We start from the raw sequence: 19,787 nt of genomic DNA on the forward strand, positions 1-19,787 counted from the left end.
CAGGTATCACCAAGATTTTTCCGGGTACTTTACATGTGGCGCTGTATGTGACCTCAGTAACACTATTGTGGGATATTAGTATTTATGCAATTCCCAATTTTTTTTTAAAATAAAAGAAAAACCCTAGATCGTAACAATAAACTCTCATACTTACCAACATGGAGTATGGCATCGTACATTTCCATTTGCGTTTCCTTCTGAAGCCTCGATAATGACTGAGCGTTGTCGTTTCCCATATCCCCATACACGGCCAAGCGGGGTCCCCACGATGAGCCAGCCTGCAAGGCCTGGAAGGAAAACTCAGGGCTCCAACCGAGGGAACTGCCGCAGTGATAAACTAACGGACAAGAATTGCAAAAATGAGTGTAAAATAAAACATTGACCAAGTGTATAAAGCTCCGCTCTATGATCTCATGGAGTCTGGACTGGAGTAGTCGGAAATCTACCTCCTGCCTCATTGGAGACTCACGCTGCTGCTCCTATCCTCCACCATCCTTTATACTGCAGCTCTTATTTTTCAGATAGGCTGCTATTTATAAGCACAAGCCCACCAGAAGGTGAAGTCAGTGCAGGGAGCCATAACTGCCATTACAGCAAGGATACAATGATTATGGCCTGGAAACAAATAAATCATCACTTAGGAAAAGAATGTTATCGGTGAGATACTGAGACAAACGAGCCGCAATACGGCAGGTGCCCCGGAGGTTGGCTGTAATTCACTGTCAGACCAATGAGAGTGTTAGGCAATGAGTAGACGGATGATGGATATATGGCACCGTCCAGGGTATATGGCTTCGGTCTGTGTAGAGCACATTCACATATTTCAGGACTATAAACTACACCCATGGATAACTCCCTTATGATCGCCATGAAACAGTAGCGTAGCTAGCAGGGAGGCAGAGGGGGCGGTCGCCCCGGGCCCCTTGCTCTGAGGGGGCCCACCCACACCCAGAGCTTCTGCCACTGTTAACCATGTCAGCGTGCGCCGCTCACTGATGTAGTTAAGCTTCACTGCAGTGCAGGGGGACTACACCTTTAGGCTATGTGCCCACGTATGCAGAAAATTTCTGCGTCAGAAACGGACTCCTTCCCAGAAAACGCGCGTTTTTTCCACACATTTTTTGCGCGATTTCCATGCGTTTTGATGCGTTTTTTTTCCGCGCATCTTCTGGACTCATAGGAAATAGCTAAAAACGCGGACTTTTCCGCAAAATTAATGAGCATGCTGCGTTTTTAACTGCTAAGCGTTTCCTATGCGGAAAAAAATGCATCCATTGGTACGAAAAGGCCAAAATGTATTAAAATGAATGGAATGCTTATGTTAAGCATTTTTGAAGCGGTTTGACCCCCGAAAAATGCTTCAAAAACACTTAAAAAACGCTTACGTGGGCACACAGCCTTAGGCTGCCTCCAGCAAACTGCAGACACGCCCACATTTCACCCTGTGTGTCTGCAGGAGAGATGTCACCTAACAGCACCAGCTTCTTCTTCAGAGCAAGACAAGATGGTGCTGTGAGTAAGAACTCGGGGGCCCTGGGGTGTCTGTGCAGTGAGGAGGAGGCAGGACTCTGCTCACCTCCTGACAAGTCCTGGATGGTTTATTTTTTGCTTCGTTTTTTATTTTTATTTTTTAAGGGGTTCGCTAAAGGGGTTAACTAATGGGACAGTTTTATAGGGCAGGTCGTTACGGACGCGGCAATACCAAATATGTGAACTTTTATTGTTTTGGTTTTTTTTATTTACAAAAAATGAATTTATTGGGGGAATATTTTTTTTTTTCTAATTTATTTGGCGATTTTTTAAAAATTATTTTAACACTTTTTTTTTTTTACTTTATTACATTGTCCCAGGTGGGACATCACTGTCCTGTGACAGATCGCTGATCTGTCACATCACAGATCACTGTGACAGATCAGCGATCTGTCACAGGCACTGCTGCAGACTTCCTCGTGCCTGCGCTTTGCAGGCACTGAGGAAGCCGGCTCCCTGCAGGCCCCCGAAGGCCCCCGTCGCCATCTTGGATTCGGGGGCCTGCAGGGAAGGAGCCCCCGGCAGCAGCGCTGCACATTGCGCTACCGTGGGCGGCTCAGGGAAGCACGGAGGGAGCCCCCTCCCTGCCGATGCGTCCCTTTAACCCCCGGTACACCGTGATCGTGTTTGATCGTGGTGTACAAGGGGTTAACGTGCCGGGGGCGGTCCGTGACCGCCGCTGACACATTGTGCCGGGTGTCAGCTGTGATAATCAGCTGACACCTGGCCGCAATCAGCGGCGCTCACCATGACGTACTATCCCGCTATGACGTACTATCCCGTCCCTGGGAATTAAGTCCCAGGGCACATAGACGGGATAGTACGTCTCATGGCAGAAAGGGGTTAATAGCCCATTGTGGCTCAGCAACGTTTCGGTTCTACTGAGAACCTTTTCCCAGGAGGACCAAAACTCTGTGTTTTCATTTTGTCTAAATTGTGAGCTGCCTTCATTTTTTTGCTGCTATATTGAAGATCGGTAAATGCCTGGAATGTTTGGCAGCCGTATATTTCAAATATCTCTCTATATATATGTACATACACACACACCCTGTGACTTGGTCCTGTAGCCGGGGTGAGGGTCCTATCATCATATTGTAAATCCAGGGTGGCCAGCATGAAAACCGAATTACGGTATATAATTTTTTATTAAAAAAAATAATCCCCACAAAGTTGAGGAGGAATATATATATGATAAAGAGCCAAATAGAAGAAAATATAAACAGCCAGCAGGTGCGTATAGATGATCACATATAGACCCCTGAACGTATACTCAGTCTGGACAACAAGACCCCAAAAGGCAGAAGAGGCAGTAAAAGAGAAGATGTACCATGGGGTTCAATTTCTTCTTTACATGAGTAATATTTTACCCCCCTCGCTTCTAATTCCCTCTTTCTTTCCAGTTCCCTCTTTGGGGTCTTGTCCAGACAAGAGTATTTCTTTTAGGGTCACCTGGGTACATTCAGGGAGCTATTCCCATATGCTGACATTTATACACACCCACTATCTGTTTCTATTTTCTTCTATTTAGTTCTTTGTCTTATATATCAGGGCTGTGCAAGTTGTAGCCCACAGGCAGGGACCAACAGAGAACAGAATCTAAGGCATGGGAGCTACAGCAGAGGTTATTATACAGTGGTAGAACTAATTCAGGGGTCATTATACAGAAGATGAGCTAATGTGGGGGCCAGTATACAGCATGAGAGTTAATGCAGGGGTCAGTATACAGTGTGGGAGCGAATGCAGGGGCCAGTATAAAGCGTGAGAGCTAATGCAGGGGCCAGTATACAGCGTGAGAGCTATTTTGGGGCTCATTATACAGTGTTAGAACTAATGCGGGGGTCATTATACAGCACGGGAGCAAATGTAGGGTTCATTATACAGTATAGGAGTTCATGCGGGGGCCATTATACAGTATGGGGGCCTATATACAGTGTGGGAGTTACTATGGGGTCTGTCATAAACTGGGGGTTATATACAGTATGGGAGCTATTGTGAGCGCACAAAAGAGACATTCTGCTATGTAAAGGGCACAATGTTGGCATTAGTATGTGAGGCAGTTAGAGGATCCCTGCGCTTGTACCACACAGCAGGTGCAGTAAAAGGGACACATACGGTCGCAGCAGCTCAGTATTGGGTGAGTAGTTTGTACAGGTTGGAGATAGATGGGTACTGGGCTGGAAATGTGAGAAGTCAGATGTGTCTTTGTTGTATTCTCTGCAGATGAGTCCTGGCTGGAGAAGTCGTCATGTCGGTCTGAGTAAGATGTAAAAATGAACGATTATCGGAAAGAATGTGGCCTGTAAGTTATCATCTGTAACTGTATAGTAAACTCTTGTATATTCTGCAGGACTGGTATCTACCACTCTGAGGTCACCATATGGCGGTAATATCAGTATTGTTTTTTGTATAGAGATTGTTTCAGTTACAGCGCGGTCATCTGCTGAGGTTCCCCTATACCCACGACTAGAGTGCACCACCTGAGTTGTAATCAGGGTTACTGGCTAGGGGCCCACTCAGATTTTTCGCCCCCCCATGCTGAACCCCTAGCTACGCCTCTGCCATGAAATATAGCTGCTTTATACAAGAAGTCAGAGAAGACTGCATGATTACTGGGCAGGGTTTTCACACATGAAGGATAATGGGTGATAGTGCTGCAGACCCAAGACACCTCCCAGACAGCAAAAAAATTGGTCAAGGAGTTTGGCACCATGTAGCGGGGTCGTGATCACTAGAGATGAGCAAATATCATCGGCTCCCTCCTTATTCAGCAAGCTATAGTGCTTACCGAAGAAGCTGCAGCGGGAACCCGGATACCTGGAGTGCCCCCAATAATCAGGTGTCCGGCGCCGCAGCTGCATGTGTCGCGGCTGTGTGACAGCCACAATACATGCATGGAGAGCTGCCGTGACACATGCAGCTGCGGCGCCAGACACCTGATCGGGAGCCCTCCAGGTATACAGATTCCCGCTGCAGCTTATTCGGTAAGCACTATAGCTTGCTGAATAAGGAGGGAGCCGACGATATTTGCTCATCTCTAGTGATCACCAGCGATCAGCTGTTATCTCCAGGGTAAGTTACAGCTAGCGGCCACTACAGATCAGATGTTGTATTACAAGACGGACAGTTAAAGGGATTGTCCACTTACAGAAAATCTTGGTCCCCAGGTGCAGATATGCCACATATTCACAGGATAACTTTAGGAATGGCAGGGGTCTGTCTGTTGAGAACGGGGGTCCAGTGTCTCATGTGTAATATATTTTTTTAATCCTGATGTAATAGTATGTCACCATCAGGGTGTGCATTCATGTAGCGGGTTAAGGAGCTTCCGGCTATGTCATGGCAGCGAGGAATTGCCATGGCTGCTTGCGGCTAATGAAGGCCGCCATTGACCTCCTATGAAACCCAGCTCGTGGCCATACTCCATGGAAAATCACAGTACTAAAATTGCAGCACACAGAACAAATGATCAGATTAAAAATATAATGTGAAAATTAGAATTTGAAATTTTATTTTAAAATTATTAAAATAAAAATTACGTTTTAATTTCCCTTTCCCCTTTTTTCCCAATTGAAAAATAAAAAACAGACATACGGTAATTGGCACTGCGGCATCTGTAAAACTCCAGTCTACGAAAACATTAAAAAACAAAGTCGAAACCAGTAATGTTGTTTTTCGGTCACTGCCCCTCCTCCCAAAAAGCAGTCAAAACACTGTAGCTGCTCCCAAATTGTATCAATAAAAACGACAACTCTGCCCCGTGAAAAAACAAGCCCTCACACAGCTCCATTGACAAAAAATACAAAAGTTATGGATCTCAGGAAATAAACCAAGTTTTTCATTTTGTTTTTTTTTGTTTTTTTTTTTATAAAGTTCTGATTTTTGTTGCCACAAAATTAATTTTAAAAAACCTATATAATTCTAGTATCGCTGAAATTGTTCTTACCTGGAGAATCATGTTGCCAAAAATGTTTTACAATGATCTTTGTATATGAAAAAATGTCGTAATTGCATTTTTCTTTTATTTTTTCATTATTTCACCCAACTTGTATTTTTCCGGCCCTACAGTACATCTGAACATTATAGGACTGTGGCCCTTTTAAACAGCTGATTGACAAAAGTGTGGAGAGTAGGACCCCTACCTGATCTAATACTGATGGCCTGTCATAAGGAGAGTTTTTCAGAACTGGATATCCCCATTAACATCTGGTTGATGAGATTTTACGCGATAAAAAAAAATCTGGCACCAGAGCGGGGCTTAAAGCAAAAGTAAATGCTATAAAAAGCTTACAGATTAGAAGAAGAGGAGAACAGCTTGTCTTGCTCAATTTAAGCCTACAATACTAAAGTATATAATCCCAAGTACAGATGTTACAGAACTTTCTTTAGTGGTTCAAAACCCACAGAGTTCAGCGCACACACACTAGATTGTGGCAAAACAGCAGCCCCAACTCTGCTACAACTCTATAATAATTAATTGCTTTAAATGTTTGTTTTTTTTTACCCAGTGTAAATGCCGCTGTTCTCCTGAATTCGGTAACATTTTTCTTTTCTTCCTGCGCCTCTCCATTACTGAGATATTGCCTTCTCTTTCCTATATATAAATGTAATCTTGTTACTGCGTGGGTGTGGTCATCAAAGGACACGCCCCCAGAGGAGAGTTTAGGACCACACCCACTACGCAACAAGACTAGATTTAAATGCACAGAAGAGAGGGCCATATCTCAGGAATAGAGAGGCATAGGAACAAAAGAAAAACATCGCTGCATATAGGAGAACAGTGACATTTACACCAGATTAAAAAATGACATATTTATGGAAAATGTTAAGTTCCCTTTAAAGAAGGGAAATATAAATACTTATAGCATTCAACAATGTGAGTAGTCTGGTATGAAACATAACGCTATAGCACAAAATGCAACAAAGCCAACATGAGATACAAGAGGAAGCAAACCTGACCATTCCACCCTTCCCGTCATTCCCGATCTTACCATATTTCTGACCAGGCTCCAGATTCTCCACAGTAACCCGATGAATAAACATCTTTCTACGTTTTGGTCCTCCATCTACAAAGATGCTGACACTGCCATAAGCAGTGAGATTAAAGGAAGGACGCCCGGGCAGAGGATTGTATTCTACTACCGATGGGGTCCAGCTGAAGGTGGTCCAGGTCACAGTCATGGTTGCAGGATGACCTGAATGGTAAATAATTTCAAATGAACTGTTCTATAAATTATACTAAATAACTTGATCTCAAGAACAGAGCACATGTTCTATGTGGCAATAAATCCGGGTATACAACCAGGATATGGAGGGGAAGAAAAATCCCTATGGAGCTCCCTAACAACTAGAAAACACGAAAAAATGGAGCAAAACATCCATATTTTTGACACAATTAAATATCAAGCTTACTTTATTAGAACAAAAATCATCCTAAAAATATATAATCACAATGTATTGACAAAGACAGAGTCATTGAACACAGGTCAGAATGCACCAACATATACAGTAAAAACCGTGCTGCACAATGGGCACACCCTGAGGAAGCTATCGCGAAACGCGCGTAGGGGTACGCGCTGGCACATGGACATCAGTACGGGTAATGGCTGAAACCCTTTATTAACCAGGGACTTCCCTCCTTCTTCCCTTTCTGGGCCAGAGATAGATATACTCTGCTAGGAAACTATGTTTGTTAATATTGGCTCTTTTTTGGGGGGGTTTAGAAGGTTAAGGAGTGATAGGACCCCACTATGCTGCCCCCATTCATATGGGGTACTTATGCTATGGTCAGTGTATGCTGTACTATTATGTATCTTGTGGGATCATTGGGGTAGTATGTCTGCCTAACCATTTTTATTGTGGTGCCCATTGTGCAGCACGGTTTTTACTGTATATGTTGGTGCATTCTGACCTATGTTCAATTACTCTGTCTTTGTCAATACATTGTGATGATATATTTTTATGATGATTTTTGTACTAATAAAGTAAGCTTGATATTTAATTGTGTCAAAAATATGGATGTTTTGCTCCATTTTTTCCTGTTTTCTATAAATTATACGAAGTAGTATGTAGATGCAATGATGGATGCACACACCAGAGGAAACTATCTATGAAGGAGATCATCAATATCAGTCGGTGGGGGTCCAAAACCAAGCAGCTGATTGAAGATGGCATTGTGCTCCAGAACTGGCACAGAACCATATACTGAGTGGTTATAGCAGAGGGAACCGCAATCTCGCGGCAGCTTTTATGACTAATGCACAATGTATGACGCTGTGCCACTTCCAGCAGCAAGTCATGGCACCGTCAATCATCAGTTTAGTGGGAGTGCACTTAAATAGGGCCTGTCACCTGGTCACCAGGTCCTTTTGTTTTTTTCCCCATTCTTCCCCTATTCCATTTTTGTTTGCTTAAATCCTTCATACGGTTCCAGAAATAAGGGCCTTTTTATTTTGTGCTATTTTCATGGTCTTTCTAAGAGGGCGTGGCTTAAAGCCTAATTATGGAGAGCATCCTAATGACACGCCCCAGAGGATCTTTAAGCTGCTCTTCATAATTATCTTGTACAGGGCCACCATGAAGGCATTACTACCCTGACTGGCATATGGGGCCCGATGAACAGGCCCCCTCTCCTCTGCTTAGTAGGCCCTAGCCGATGCAGTAGCTGAACCTGCGTCCAAGACGCAAGTTCAGTTAAACTCTATTGCAGTGCGGGCCCTGGTCCACAAGGCAATAGTTAAAAGCCGCCAGCCAATCGGAGGCTGGCAGCTTGTCATTCGCCGGCGAGTGCTTGCTGAAATGCCTGGGGTGGACGTCGGCACTGGACTGCGGCTAGGTAAGGAGTTTTCTTTTTTCTATTTTTATTGAAAGCGGCAAGCCCGGGGAAGGATGGGAGAAAGATGGGGCAGGATGGAGATGGGGCAGGATCATGGGGCAGGATGGAGACAGATGGGGCAGGATGGGAACAGATGATGCAGGATCATGAGGCACGATGGAGACATGGGGCACGATGGAGACACATGGTGCAGGATCATGGGCAGGATGGATACAATGGAGACAGATGCTGCCGGATCACGGGACAGGTGGAGCAGGATCATGGGACAGATGGGGCAGGATGGGACATCACATGGGGGCAGAATGGATACTCATGAGGGCAGGATGGGAGAACATATGGCTGGAGCCAGGAATCAGACACACGAGGGCTAGGATCTAGGATATTATTACTATAGGGGCTAATTAAGGAATATTTTTTCTGCAGTGATGTATTTATTTTATTTTTTTAGTATACTGTTTTAAATGGGGGAAGCGGTCCTGTTACTGCACAGAGCGACACTATGTCACCTTTTTTTCTTCATCTGGTGTAGTGTAGAAGTTGGGAAAAAAATAAGTAATGTGTTCTGCAAGCGGAGCTCTAGATATGTAACTTATTTCCTGCAGAGACGAGCCCTGGCTGGATGAAGATGAAAAGCAAAGATGAAGGACTTCACCTAGAGACGCCACTGGTGAGTCAGTGCGTTACCTGTACACTGACACTACACACTGTGTACTATATACAGCGCTCCTGTGTACAATGTCACCAGTGATCCCTGTATTACCTTTACACTGACACTATATACAGAGCTCCTGTGTATAATGTCATTGATCACAGTATAAGGCTAGGTTCACATTGCGTTAATGCTGTCCATTCAACACATAGCGTTGACGGACTGCATTAACGCTACTCCATAATGCAATCGTGTTATGCAATCGCGATAGCGCAGCCTCTCCATCTGCGCTAGCAGTGACGGACCCCCAAAAGCTGCAGACCGCGTCTGAGGGTCCGTCACAGAATGACGGCACATCGCTAACACATGCCGCTTGACATGAGTTAGCGATGCGCTCAGTAATGGCAGCTTATGGCAGCGTTAACGGATGCATTATTTCGCGTTATGCCATGGCATAACGCAATCCGTTTAATGGACTGCCATATCGTAATGTGAACCTGGCCTAACCTGTACAATATATACAGCGCTCATGTGTATAATGTCACTGTTGATCACTGTATTACCTGTACACTGACACTTTATACAGAGCTCCTGTGTATAATGTCACTGGTGATCACTGTATTACCTGTACACTATACACTATATACAGAGCTCCTGTGTATAATGTCACTGTTGATCACTGTATTACCTGTACACTGACACTATATACAGAGCTCCTGTGTATAATGTCACCAGTAATCACTGTATTACCTGTACGTGGACACTGCATACTAAGAACAGATCTCCTGTGTATAATGGCACTTATGATGATATTAGTGTTGTGTTTTTTTTATTAATGATCAGCATTGCAGTTTACAGTCACTATGTGGTGGTAACATGTTGTCCGGCCATGGTGTGGCGGTATTTGTTCCTTGTTTGTGGTATTATTGGTGACCATGTGGTGGTAATATGTGATGTGGACATGGTGCGGTGGTATTTGATCCTTGTATGTGGTATTATAGGTCACTATGTGGTGGTAATATGGTGTCTGGTCATGATGTGGCGGTATTTGTTCCTCGTATGTGGTATTATAGTTCCCTATGTCTGGTCATGGTGCAGTGGTATTTGTCCCTTGCATGTGTTATTATTGGTAATTTTAAAAATTGAAAAATAAATAAAAATATACCTAAATTGTATTGGATATTTTAACAAATGATTAATAGGTTAGAGTAGAGTAGGGATCGGCCAAAAGAGTCTACCTTGCCGTCTTGGCAGATTAAAAAAATCTTTTGGCCAAAACAAAAGCTGCCGGTTATATGTGTGATCTGGTGATGGGAACTGTTAATATGTGATTAATGAGAGAGCGGTGGGGCTGTGGACAGTCCGAGGGGTGGAGCCTGCGCTGAGTCTCACGGGGGCCCCGAAAATGTTGCCAGTATAGGGCCCCGAAATTCCTATTGGTAGCCCTGATCTTGTAACCAACACCGCCTGCACTAAAAAAAAAACCCCATATCTCTAGAATGACATAATGGATTAAAAAAAAAAAAAGTTAGTGGACTAACAGGTATAGAAGAAAAGAGTCCCAGCAGGGAGGCAGTTTTTGATTTGCTTTTAGTTAATGCTAATATCAAAGCCGCTATCTTTATTAGATTGGGGGGTCTGTCCGAAATCATAATGCTCTTTATGGTCAAGGCTTACCTGTATAAGAGAGGTGCACCTGCTCGGGCTGGTTCCAGCCAATGTTGGCACTGCTTACGGACATGAAGATCGAGCACAAGGGTAGGATAGCCGTCCACATCCTGCCTGGTAAAAGTATTTGAGCTGAACAGTCACAAGGAGAGTAAAATACAAAACTAGAGACCTGTTTTAATTTTGCCTAAAATTCTTAAAATGCGTGCACCATTTTGAAGAATTTTGGAACAAAAAGTGTCAATGATAAGACCCCCCTCCCCAAAAAAAAGACTTACCCCCCCCCCCTGCAAATGATGAGGTCGGTTTAATCCAAAAACAGATTCCCTTCTAAACATGTATCAATAGATCGTGTGGTGATTAGTGGACGCAGGACACTTCTTGCGCCTTTTATCTCCAGAAGCTAATATCTATGCTGTATCTAAGCCAATTCTACCATCACTGTATGTTCGGCATCCATTCGTCACCTGCAAGATTTTCTTCCTGCCTGGGTCATATGGCGGAGTCATGACACCGCACAGTGGTTAGTGGTCTGGGGATTAGCGGAATAGAGACTTAAGGAAGGAGGTTATTTCCCAGAAATGTAATATTTTGCAATATGACCAGTCCTGCAGGCGCCCACATGTACATCTCTGGGTAAGGCAGAATTCAGACAAGCTCATTTTCAGTCTGTACGCAAAACAGACCGTACACGGACCAGGGGTCGTCAATGTGTAAGTGCACTTTTATGATTTTCTTGTTCTATACATGCAGCGCCGGCAAAATGTGTATAAGTGCACGGAGATATACGCTGGTCCAGAAAGGGCCGACATCAGCTTCAGGCAACTTTCGAGGCCGCACCGGGTCCCAGATTTGAGATTTCCATTAGTGACATCCATTGTACGTGTACGGCGGATGTGCACATTGCATGTATGGAACGAGCGATGCCAGCTGTGTTATACAGCCAACACCCGGGTAACTGCTGTGCTCGGAGTTACAGCACATAGCAGCAATTTAATCCCCTTACATGACTTTATTAAACATGACAGCAGCATTTAACAGGTTTAAAATTGGAAGGATGTGTCCTGATGACCCCATTGTCATTGCCATGTGAGCTGGAATCCTTCTTAAAGGGGTTGTCTGACTCTGGCTTTAGGCTACAAGTCTTCAATATTCATGTGTGACTTCAGACTTGTGAATCCTCACAGGGCACAGTGTGCGCACTGTAAGGATTCTCCGATGCAGGCGGTCACGTGACGACTAGACGTGCACAGCCTTGCTCAATGCAAGTGTATCAAAACGTCTAGTTGGAATGTGGCCATAAGTATGTAAATCACATACTTGGGGACACACTCCCGGCACAGGAGAATCCTCTCTGCACGCATAACTGTCCGAACTAATAAAATATTACTAAAACTGCATAAATTTGGTATCACCATAAGCCCGAGGTCACACTTGTGTGTGCTATGCAAGAAATTCACGCGAGTCTCTCGCCTCAATACCCGGCACTACCGCCGGTGGTTCGGACGGGAGCGCTCAGCTGCATAGAAATAGATGCAGCCGCACACTCCGCTCCCGAGTGCCGAGGCAGTGCCGGGTATTGAGGCGAGTTTCTCGCATTGCACTCGCAATTGTGACCCCAGCCTAACCATAGTGATCTGTAGGACAAAGTTACGGGACAGTTTTGCAGTAAAGTGAAGTTTGGGAAAAAGGAAACCCCCAAATTATGGTGGAATGTAGTATAAAGTTGTCTATAAGAGGTTAGTGCTGAATCCTATGGTGTCACCAGATATAAGGTGAATGAGGCACGTACCTGGTAATTCCTTGTGGCAAAATGAAATGCCTCCCTCTTAGTATGGGGGGGTTAGCAGCAAGTGATATCTGCTGGACAGAGTCTTGGAAAAGCCGGAAACAAAACAAAAGGGCCGTCCTATAGGGAGCGTCCTTGGTGGGACACAACTGCCCTCTGGTGTACAAAATCAGCACTGCATCTAGGATGACATGCTAAGGCTATGTGCACACGTAGATTTTGGTCCTGCGGATTTTTCCGCACGGATTTGTAAAAATCTGCAGGTAAAATCTCAGGTCAAAAGACCTGCGGTTTACCTGCGGATTAGCCTGTGGTTTCACACCTCTACAATGGAGAAGGTGTGAAACCGCAGCGGAATCCACACAAAGAATTGACATGCTGCGGATTTGAACCCGCGGAAAAATCTGCAGCATGTGCACAGCGTTTTTCAGTTTACCATTGAAAACAATGGTACTGTACAACGCACCTAAATCTGCTGCGGACCCGCAGAGCCTGAAATGAAGATCCGCAGCAGAATCTGCACCGTGTGCACATGGCCTAAGGGTATGTTCACACTGAGTTGCTGGATGTGGATTTTTCTATCTTAAAAAAAAATAAGCTTAAGGGTATGTGTACACGTTGCAGATTTTCCTGCAGAATTTTCTGCACAGAATCCGCATCTCTTGGCAGAAAACACAGGTAAAAATCTGCACATTTTTGCCGCTGTTTTGATTCCTTTTTTGTGCGGATTTTCATGCATTTTTTCCTGTGGATTTGTCTGCGTTTTTTGTAAGCTAATAAAGATATGTTTTTTAACAAAAAAAAAGTTGTGATGTAATTTCTTTGTCTAACCTCTTATTTTGCATTCTCCATTACACACAGATAGATAGATATGGATAGATAAATCTATGGATAGATGTAGATAGATACATGGATTGATAGATACGGATAGATATAGATAGATATAATGATATATCTATGTATCTATAGATATATCTATCTATATATCTATATGTAAATAGAAAAGACAGACAGCAGCACAAACTTGAGCAGATTTTGGGTGCAATACTTCCTGAGGAATGCGGTTGTCCAACGCAAAATATAAATGGAAAAAAATCAGGCAGCACTCCAGTTCAAGGAAAAATTGCGGGCTTTAATCCAGCACCAAGTAGTGCAACGTTTCAACCTCACAACACGGTCTTTTGCTTGACAAAAACCGTGTTGTGAGGATGAAACGTTGCACCACTTGGTGCTGGATTAAAGCCCACAATTTTTCCTTGAACTGGAGTGCTGCCTGATTTTTTTCCATTTATAGATACATCTATGAATCTATAGATAGATCTATCCATATACTGTATCTATTCATCTATCTATCCATATATCTATTCATCTATCTATCTATCCATATATCTATCTATATCTATAGATATAGATAGACATATGGATAGATATATTTATGTATGGATAGATATATCTATGTATGGATAGATATTTAGATAGATAGATCGATCTATAGATAGATCCATGCTCAACTTTCCTCCCATCTCTCATCTAACTCCCTCCTTGACATCCTCCAATCTGGCTTCCGCCCCCACCACTCCACTGAAACTGCCCTGACCAAAATTACTAATGACTTACTCACAGCCAAAGCTAGCAGACAGTTCTCCATCCTCCTCCTTCTTGACCTGTCCTCTGCCTTCGACACAGTCGACCACTGGCTACTGCTTCAGATTCTTTTTTCCCTTGGCATCAAAGACCTTGCCCTATCCTGGATTTCCTCATACCTTTCTGACTGCACATTCAGCGTCTCCCACTCCCACACTACCTCCTCATTCCGCCCCTTCTCTGTTGGAGTCCCCGAAGGCTCTGTCCTAGGGCCCCTACTTTTTTCCATCTATACTCTTGGCCTTGGACAACTCATAAGGTCCCATGGCTTCCAGTACCACCTGTATGCGGACGACACTCGGATCTACCTCTCTGGCCCAGATGTCACCTCTCTGCTGTGCAGAATCCCGGAGTGTCTATCAGCCATATCCTCTTTTTCACCTCTCGCTTCCCAAAACTCAATGTAGACAAAACTTTACTCATTATTTTTCCTCCATGTCATGTCTCCTCGCTACTCCCCTGTTTCTCCCCTCTGCAAATCCCTTCATTGGCTCCCAATTCCCCAACGAATCCAGTTCAAACTACTAACACTGACCTACAAAGCCATCCACAACCTTTCCCCTCCCTATATCTCTGAACTAATCTCCCAATATCTTCCCTCACGTAATCTTCGATCCTCCCAAGACCTCCTACTCTCCTCCACACTTATTCGTTCCTCATACAACCGCCTCCAAGATTTCTCCCGAATATCCCCTATCCTCTGGAATGCCATGCCTCAACACGTCCGATTATCCACCACCCTCGGATCCTTCAAACGGAACCTGGAAACCCATCTTTCCAGGAATGCTTACAGGCTGCAATGACCATTCTGCCGCCTCACCACCACCTGAGCTGCTGTCTCATCACCACCAGAGCTGCTGCACCCCCGACCTTCTGTCTCTTCCCCACTATCCCATAGAAAGTAAGTCCGCAAGGACAGGGTTCTCTCCCCTCTGTACCAGTCCGTTATTGTAAATTTGTTTACTGTTAGTGATATCTATAACTTTGTATGTAACCCCCTTTCTCATGTACAGCACCATGGAATTAATGGCGCTATATAAATAAATAATCTATAGATATATCTATCCATACATAGATATATATCCATATATCTATCTATAGATATAACCATAGATGTATCTATCTATAGATATATCTATGGATAGATATAGATAGATATATGGATAGATAGATATATAATAGCAAGGCCAATGTTTATTAATGAGCAATGTTTAATTTTGGGAAAAAAACGGGAGAAAAAATGTCGTGGGCTCTCATGCAATTTTCTGCGCCAGAGAGGGAAAGCCGACGGCTGGGGCCAATATTTCTAGCCTGGGAACGGGGTAATACCCATGGAGCTTCCCAGGCTATGAATATCAGCCCGCAGCTAACCTTTACTGACTATTAAAATAGCCAGAAAGGCTGCACAGATAGCTGCGAGCAGATATTCATAGCTTAGGAAGGGGCCATGGATATTGGCCCCCTCCGGCTAAAAATACCAGCACCGAACTCTCAAGTTGGGAAATGTTTTCCCACGATCGTTTCATTAAGATTTGGTACCCATAGATCAAATGGACTGGAAAGGATTACATTTTTCTGCTACTGCCTAGGGAACCACGGTGGTCCAGCTCCCTTGAGGAATTGCCTTCGATGCCCCAAAGTGGGTCAGGCTTTCTCTCTAGATTTTATAACATTGGAGTTTCCAGCCTTACTCTTCAAGCTGAATCTTACTACTAATAAATTTACTCACACATGGACGTGCCGCCAGACAGTACTATGTTGTTGCACATGACAGTTGTTTTCTAATTGTTGTTTATATTTGTTAATTTGATGATATTGACTTATAAATTTCTTGCTCTATTGAACTCACATGTATAATGCTTACCAAATGGCCATTAATTCTTGAGATGTATTGACCTGTGAGTATTATCGCACTATGTATTCCTAAATCTATAAATAAAGAATGAAAAATAAAAAAATAAAAATACCAGCACCCAGCTGCCCCAGAATTGGTGCATCTATACGATGCGCCAATTCCGGCACTTAGCCCCTCTCTTCCCACTGTCGTGTAGTGGTGGCATATGGGGTAATAAGGGGTTAATATCACCTTGCTATTGTCAGGTGACATTAAGCTCGTCAATAAGATGCCTATCCACTATTAATCTTATAGCAAAAAAGGGTTAAAAAAAAAAACTACACACACATAGGAATAATGTATTTTAATGAAATAAAACACGACAGTTTTTCATAATTTTTATTTCACGCCTAATCCATTCAAAGCCATCTGCAAAAAAATTAAAAAAACAAACCAACAGTATACTCCCTGGTCCGACGTAGTCCCAATGAACTCCGGTGACCTGTCGGCGACAGAGTGATACAATGAGGATTATTTCTGTCATTGTATCACCAGAGCCCCTGGAGAGCGGCTTTCCACGGGAGATTGTCATGGGACAATCATTAGTAATTGGATTATGTCGGACACAGGGAGTATATTATTTATTATTTTAATTTTATTTGCAGATGATCGATGGCTTCGGGGATTAGCATTATATGGTAAGCATGGACTATATGTGTACTGTATGTGTTTTTTTCTTTTTTTTAACACTCAACACTTAGCCGGATGATGGGACTGTCCCATCATTGGCTAATGGTGTCACGGTAGCAGGCATAGCCGGATGGGACTTGTAGTCCCATCGAACGATGCCTGCATACACACAGACACACACACCTCAGCAGACCCCCACACATACAGGTTCACGTAGACACCGGCACACACACAGCCCCGCAGACTCCTGCACACACTATACCCGAACATAGCTCCGCTCAAACACTTCCCTCCTCCCAATTTGCAGTGTTTCTCACACCCACATCCGCAGCAAATCCGCAGATCTTTTTTACACCTGCGGTTTTGATGCGTATGTGCCTGACTCAATGCAAGTCAATGGGTGCAGAAACGCTGCAGATCCGCACAAAGAATTGACATGCTGCAGAAAATAAAACTCTGCGAATCCACACTTTTTTTCAGCAGCATGTGCACAACTAAACTCCATTTCCCATAGACTAACATTGGTGGTGCACTACACTGCGGATTTGATGCAATTCCGTGCATCCAAAAACGCTGCAAATCCGCATCTAAATCCGCAACGTGTGCACACAGCCTAAAGGGGTTGTGTAGACAACCTTTTAAAAAAAAAATTAAAGGCCCAATTCGTTATTGCATTTGCTTTACTTTTTACGTTATTAATTTGCACCTAATTCTTCTTTTCATTTGACCTTTTTTTAAATCTATTTTATAACATTTTTATGTATTGTTTTGTTGTTGTTTTTTGAATGTTTGCTATTGTGTTGCCTTAGTTTGGGATTTCCAAACGTTTATGGCTGATTCATCTATTGAGACTTTGCTCTGGGTTGCAAATCTCACTCACTGATGCAGGGCTATGGGTCCAAGAAAACAAAAAGGATTATCTCATAGAGAAGTGCGATCTGTCACTGTTCAGGACACGTCTCCTCCAGAGCTGAGGTGTAACTAGGTGTATCCCCAAATGGGATTTGTACACTTAGTCATGTACCGACGAGCTGCTCTTCCTAATTCTCTCAATGGTCAGTGAAAAACTGATAGAAGCTGAAGAGCAGATCGTTGTCACAAGACCATAAGATTGAAAATCGCATATGAGTGATGCACCCATATGATGACTGCTGGAACCTGCAGAGCTGAATCCTGACAGTGAGGATATTAGACTCTGTTAGGATTGGCTACAGGGCTTCATTTTATAATTAAAGGGTGTGTCCAGGCTTGAGATGAAAGTCTGCAGTCACTATAGATGACTGCAAGCTTCTGAATTCTCACAGCGCAGGCACTGCACAATTTTAGGATTTTCCCACGCACAAGTGTACGTTTTGTATGCTTCTGGGCACATTCCGGCTATACATGTCCGGCCTCGCTCAATTCTTTTTCATTGAGTGATGCATGTCTAGTCGGCCTGTGACTGCATGTAGGCAAATTGTCAGCACCAGAGAACCCTGACAGCGTGTAGTGCGCACTGTGAGAGATCAGGCGTCTGCAGTCACATAGAATGACTACAGTCTCATCACAAACCTGGACAACCCCTTTAATGCTCCTGACAAATAAAAATATAAGAATTAGTATCACAAAAAAAATTACATCTAGGTACCTGATAGAATAACTCCAAAGGCGACACCATCTTTCTTTTTTACATATTGTCCAGACCGCATGATAAGTTTTCTCATCCACAGTCATCTCTGCAGAGTTCCATCTTCTCCGGTCTTCTGCAGCAAATCTCCACATGATGCCCTTTATGATACATTGACATTATAAGGCTACTTTCACACACCAGTTTTTTGCCGTCAGGCATGATCCGGCTTTTTTTAGAAAAAACGGATCCGGCATAAATTTTGGAGAACTGTAGAAACGGATCCGTTTTTTTGCTGGATCCGTCTCTGTTCCTGGCGGCTGGCCAATTGGATCTGAGCATGCGCAGACTTAAAAAAACCGGATCCGGTTGCTGGATCCGTCTTTTTCTGGATCCGGCGCATTCCGGCGCCCATAGACTTTCATTGTAGCAAAAAGCTGGAAGCGCCGGATCCGGTGCTTCCGGCTTTTTCGCCGGAGACAAAAAACGTTACAGTAGACGTTTTTTCAAGACGCCGGAATGAGACAAGTTGCCGGATCCGGCAAAAAACGGATGAAACGCAATGCCATCCGGCACGATCCGGCGCTAATGCAAGTCAATGGGGAAAAACCGGATCCGGCATTGCATTTTGCCGGATCCGTTTTTTCCAAAAAAAGCCGGATCGCGCCTGAAGGCAAAAAACTGATGTGTGAAAGAGGCCTAATGCTCCTGAATCTGCCTAACGCTGAGCCCCTGAATAAATAATTGCTCCTCACTATATTTCCTGCACAAAATATGACCCCCACACTGTCCCTCCTATGGTAAATGCTCTCCTCACTGCCCCCTCCTTTCCACACTGGGCCCCCTCTTCACCCTATCCTCTCATACTGGATCATCCCTATGGGGCCCAGTCTCTACACTGTACCCTCTCATCACACTCCCCCCTCCTTGGCTTACTATCCCATCCTGGCTGTACCCTTTCACTGTCCCCCCATGCTACCCCCCCCCCACATACACTACTCAGTCTTTATTCTGTGCACAGTCACACTTTTCTCCCCTTATACTGTCTCCTCGCACTATTCTCCACAAGTCTCCTCACACATTTACCCTCTCACGTTCAATACTGCCTCCTCATACATCCCCGATTCCCCATACTGTGTTTGCTTTCCTTTTCCCCTCGCTGCTCATACTGTATTCGCACCCATCTCTCATTCGCCATACTGTGTCTGTGCCTACTGTGTCTCCTCGCTACCCAAACTTGTGTCCATAAAACTTCCCCCATTACATTAAATCTCCCCCATACAGTAAATACCCCCACACAGAGTATATACCTCCCCTAAAACACAGTCTATACCACCCACACAGAGTATATACCTCCCCCAAACAGTATATACCCACTACAGAGAAAGTCTCACCTCTTCCCCCTCCCTCCCGTTACGTGTAATCTTCAGTGTCTTCAGTTAACAGCGTGGAGCACTTACCACCGATGCTCTTTGCATTACCTGGTCATGCTGTTGGTCAGAGCTTCAATAGTACTCGCGTCTGAAAGACAGCTGTCAGCTTGAT

At 44.0% G+C, this 19,787-nt stretch overlaps 1 protein-coding gene across 5 annotated transcripts in view; it reads right to left on the reverse strand.

The window, feature by feature from the left end:
• ACP7 (acid phosphatase 7, tartrate resistant (putative)) overlaps positions 1–19,787 on the reverse strand; it is a 78,389-nt gene that overhangs the window by 15,409 nt on the left and 43,193 nt on the right. For 2 of the 5 annotated variants that reach the window (XM_073549045.1, XM_073549042.1), the window contains exons 1-4: positions 12,472–12,604; positions 10,689–10,793; positions 6,519–6,722; positions 155–337 (exon numbers count right to left, since the gene is read on the reverse strand). In XM_073549045.1, coding sequence (XP_073405146.1) covers positions 155–337; positions 6,519–6,722; positions 10,689–10,788 — 487 coding nt within the window. In that variant the 5' untranslated portion in view covers positions 10,789–10,793; positions 12,472–12,604. Of the gene's footprint in view, positions 1–154; positions 338–6,518; positions 6,723–10,688; positions 10,794–12,471; positions 12,605–19,787 lie in introns of those variants that run through there. The other 3 variants (XM_073549043.1, XM_073549044.1, XM_073549046.1) reach the window with 2 other exon arrangements.

Source organism: Dendrobates tinctorius, unplaced genomic scaffold (assembly GCF_039654945.1).
Source record: "Dendrobates tinctorius isolate UK_male_01 unplaced genomic scaffold, ASM3965494v1 ptg000158l, whole genome shotgun sequence".
Classification (NCBI taxonomy): Eukaryota; Metazoa; Chordata; class Amphibia; order Anura; family Dendrobatidae; genus Dendrobates; species Dendrobates tinctorius.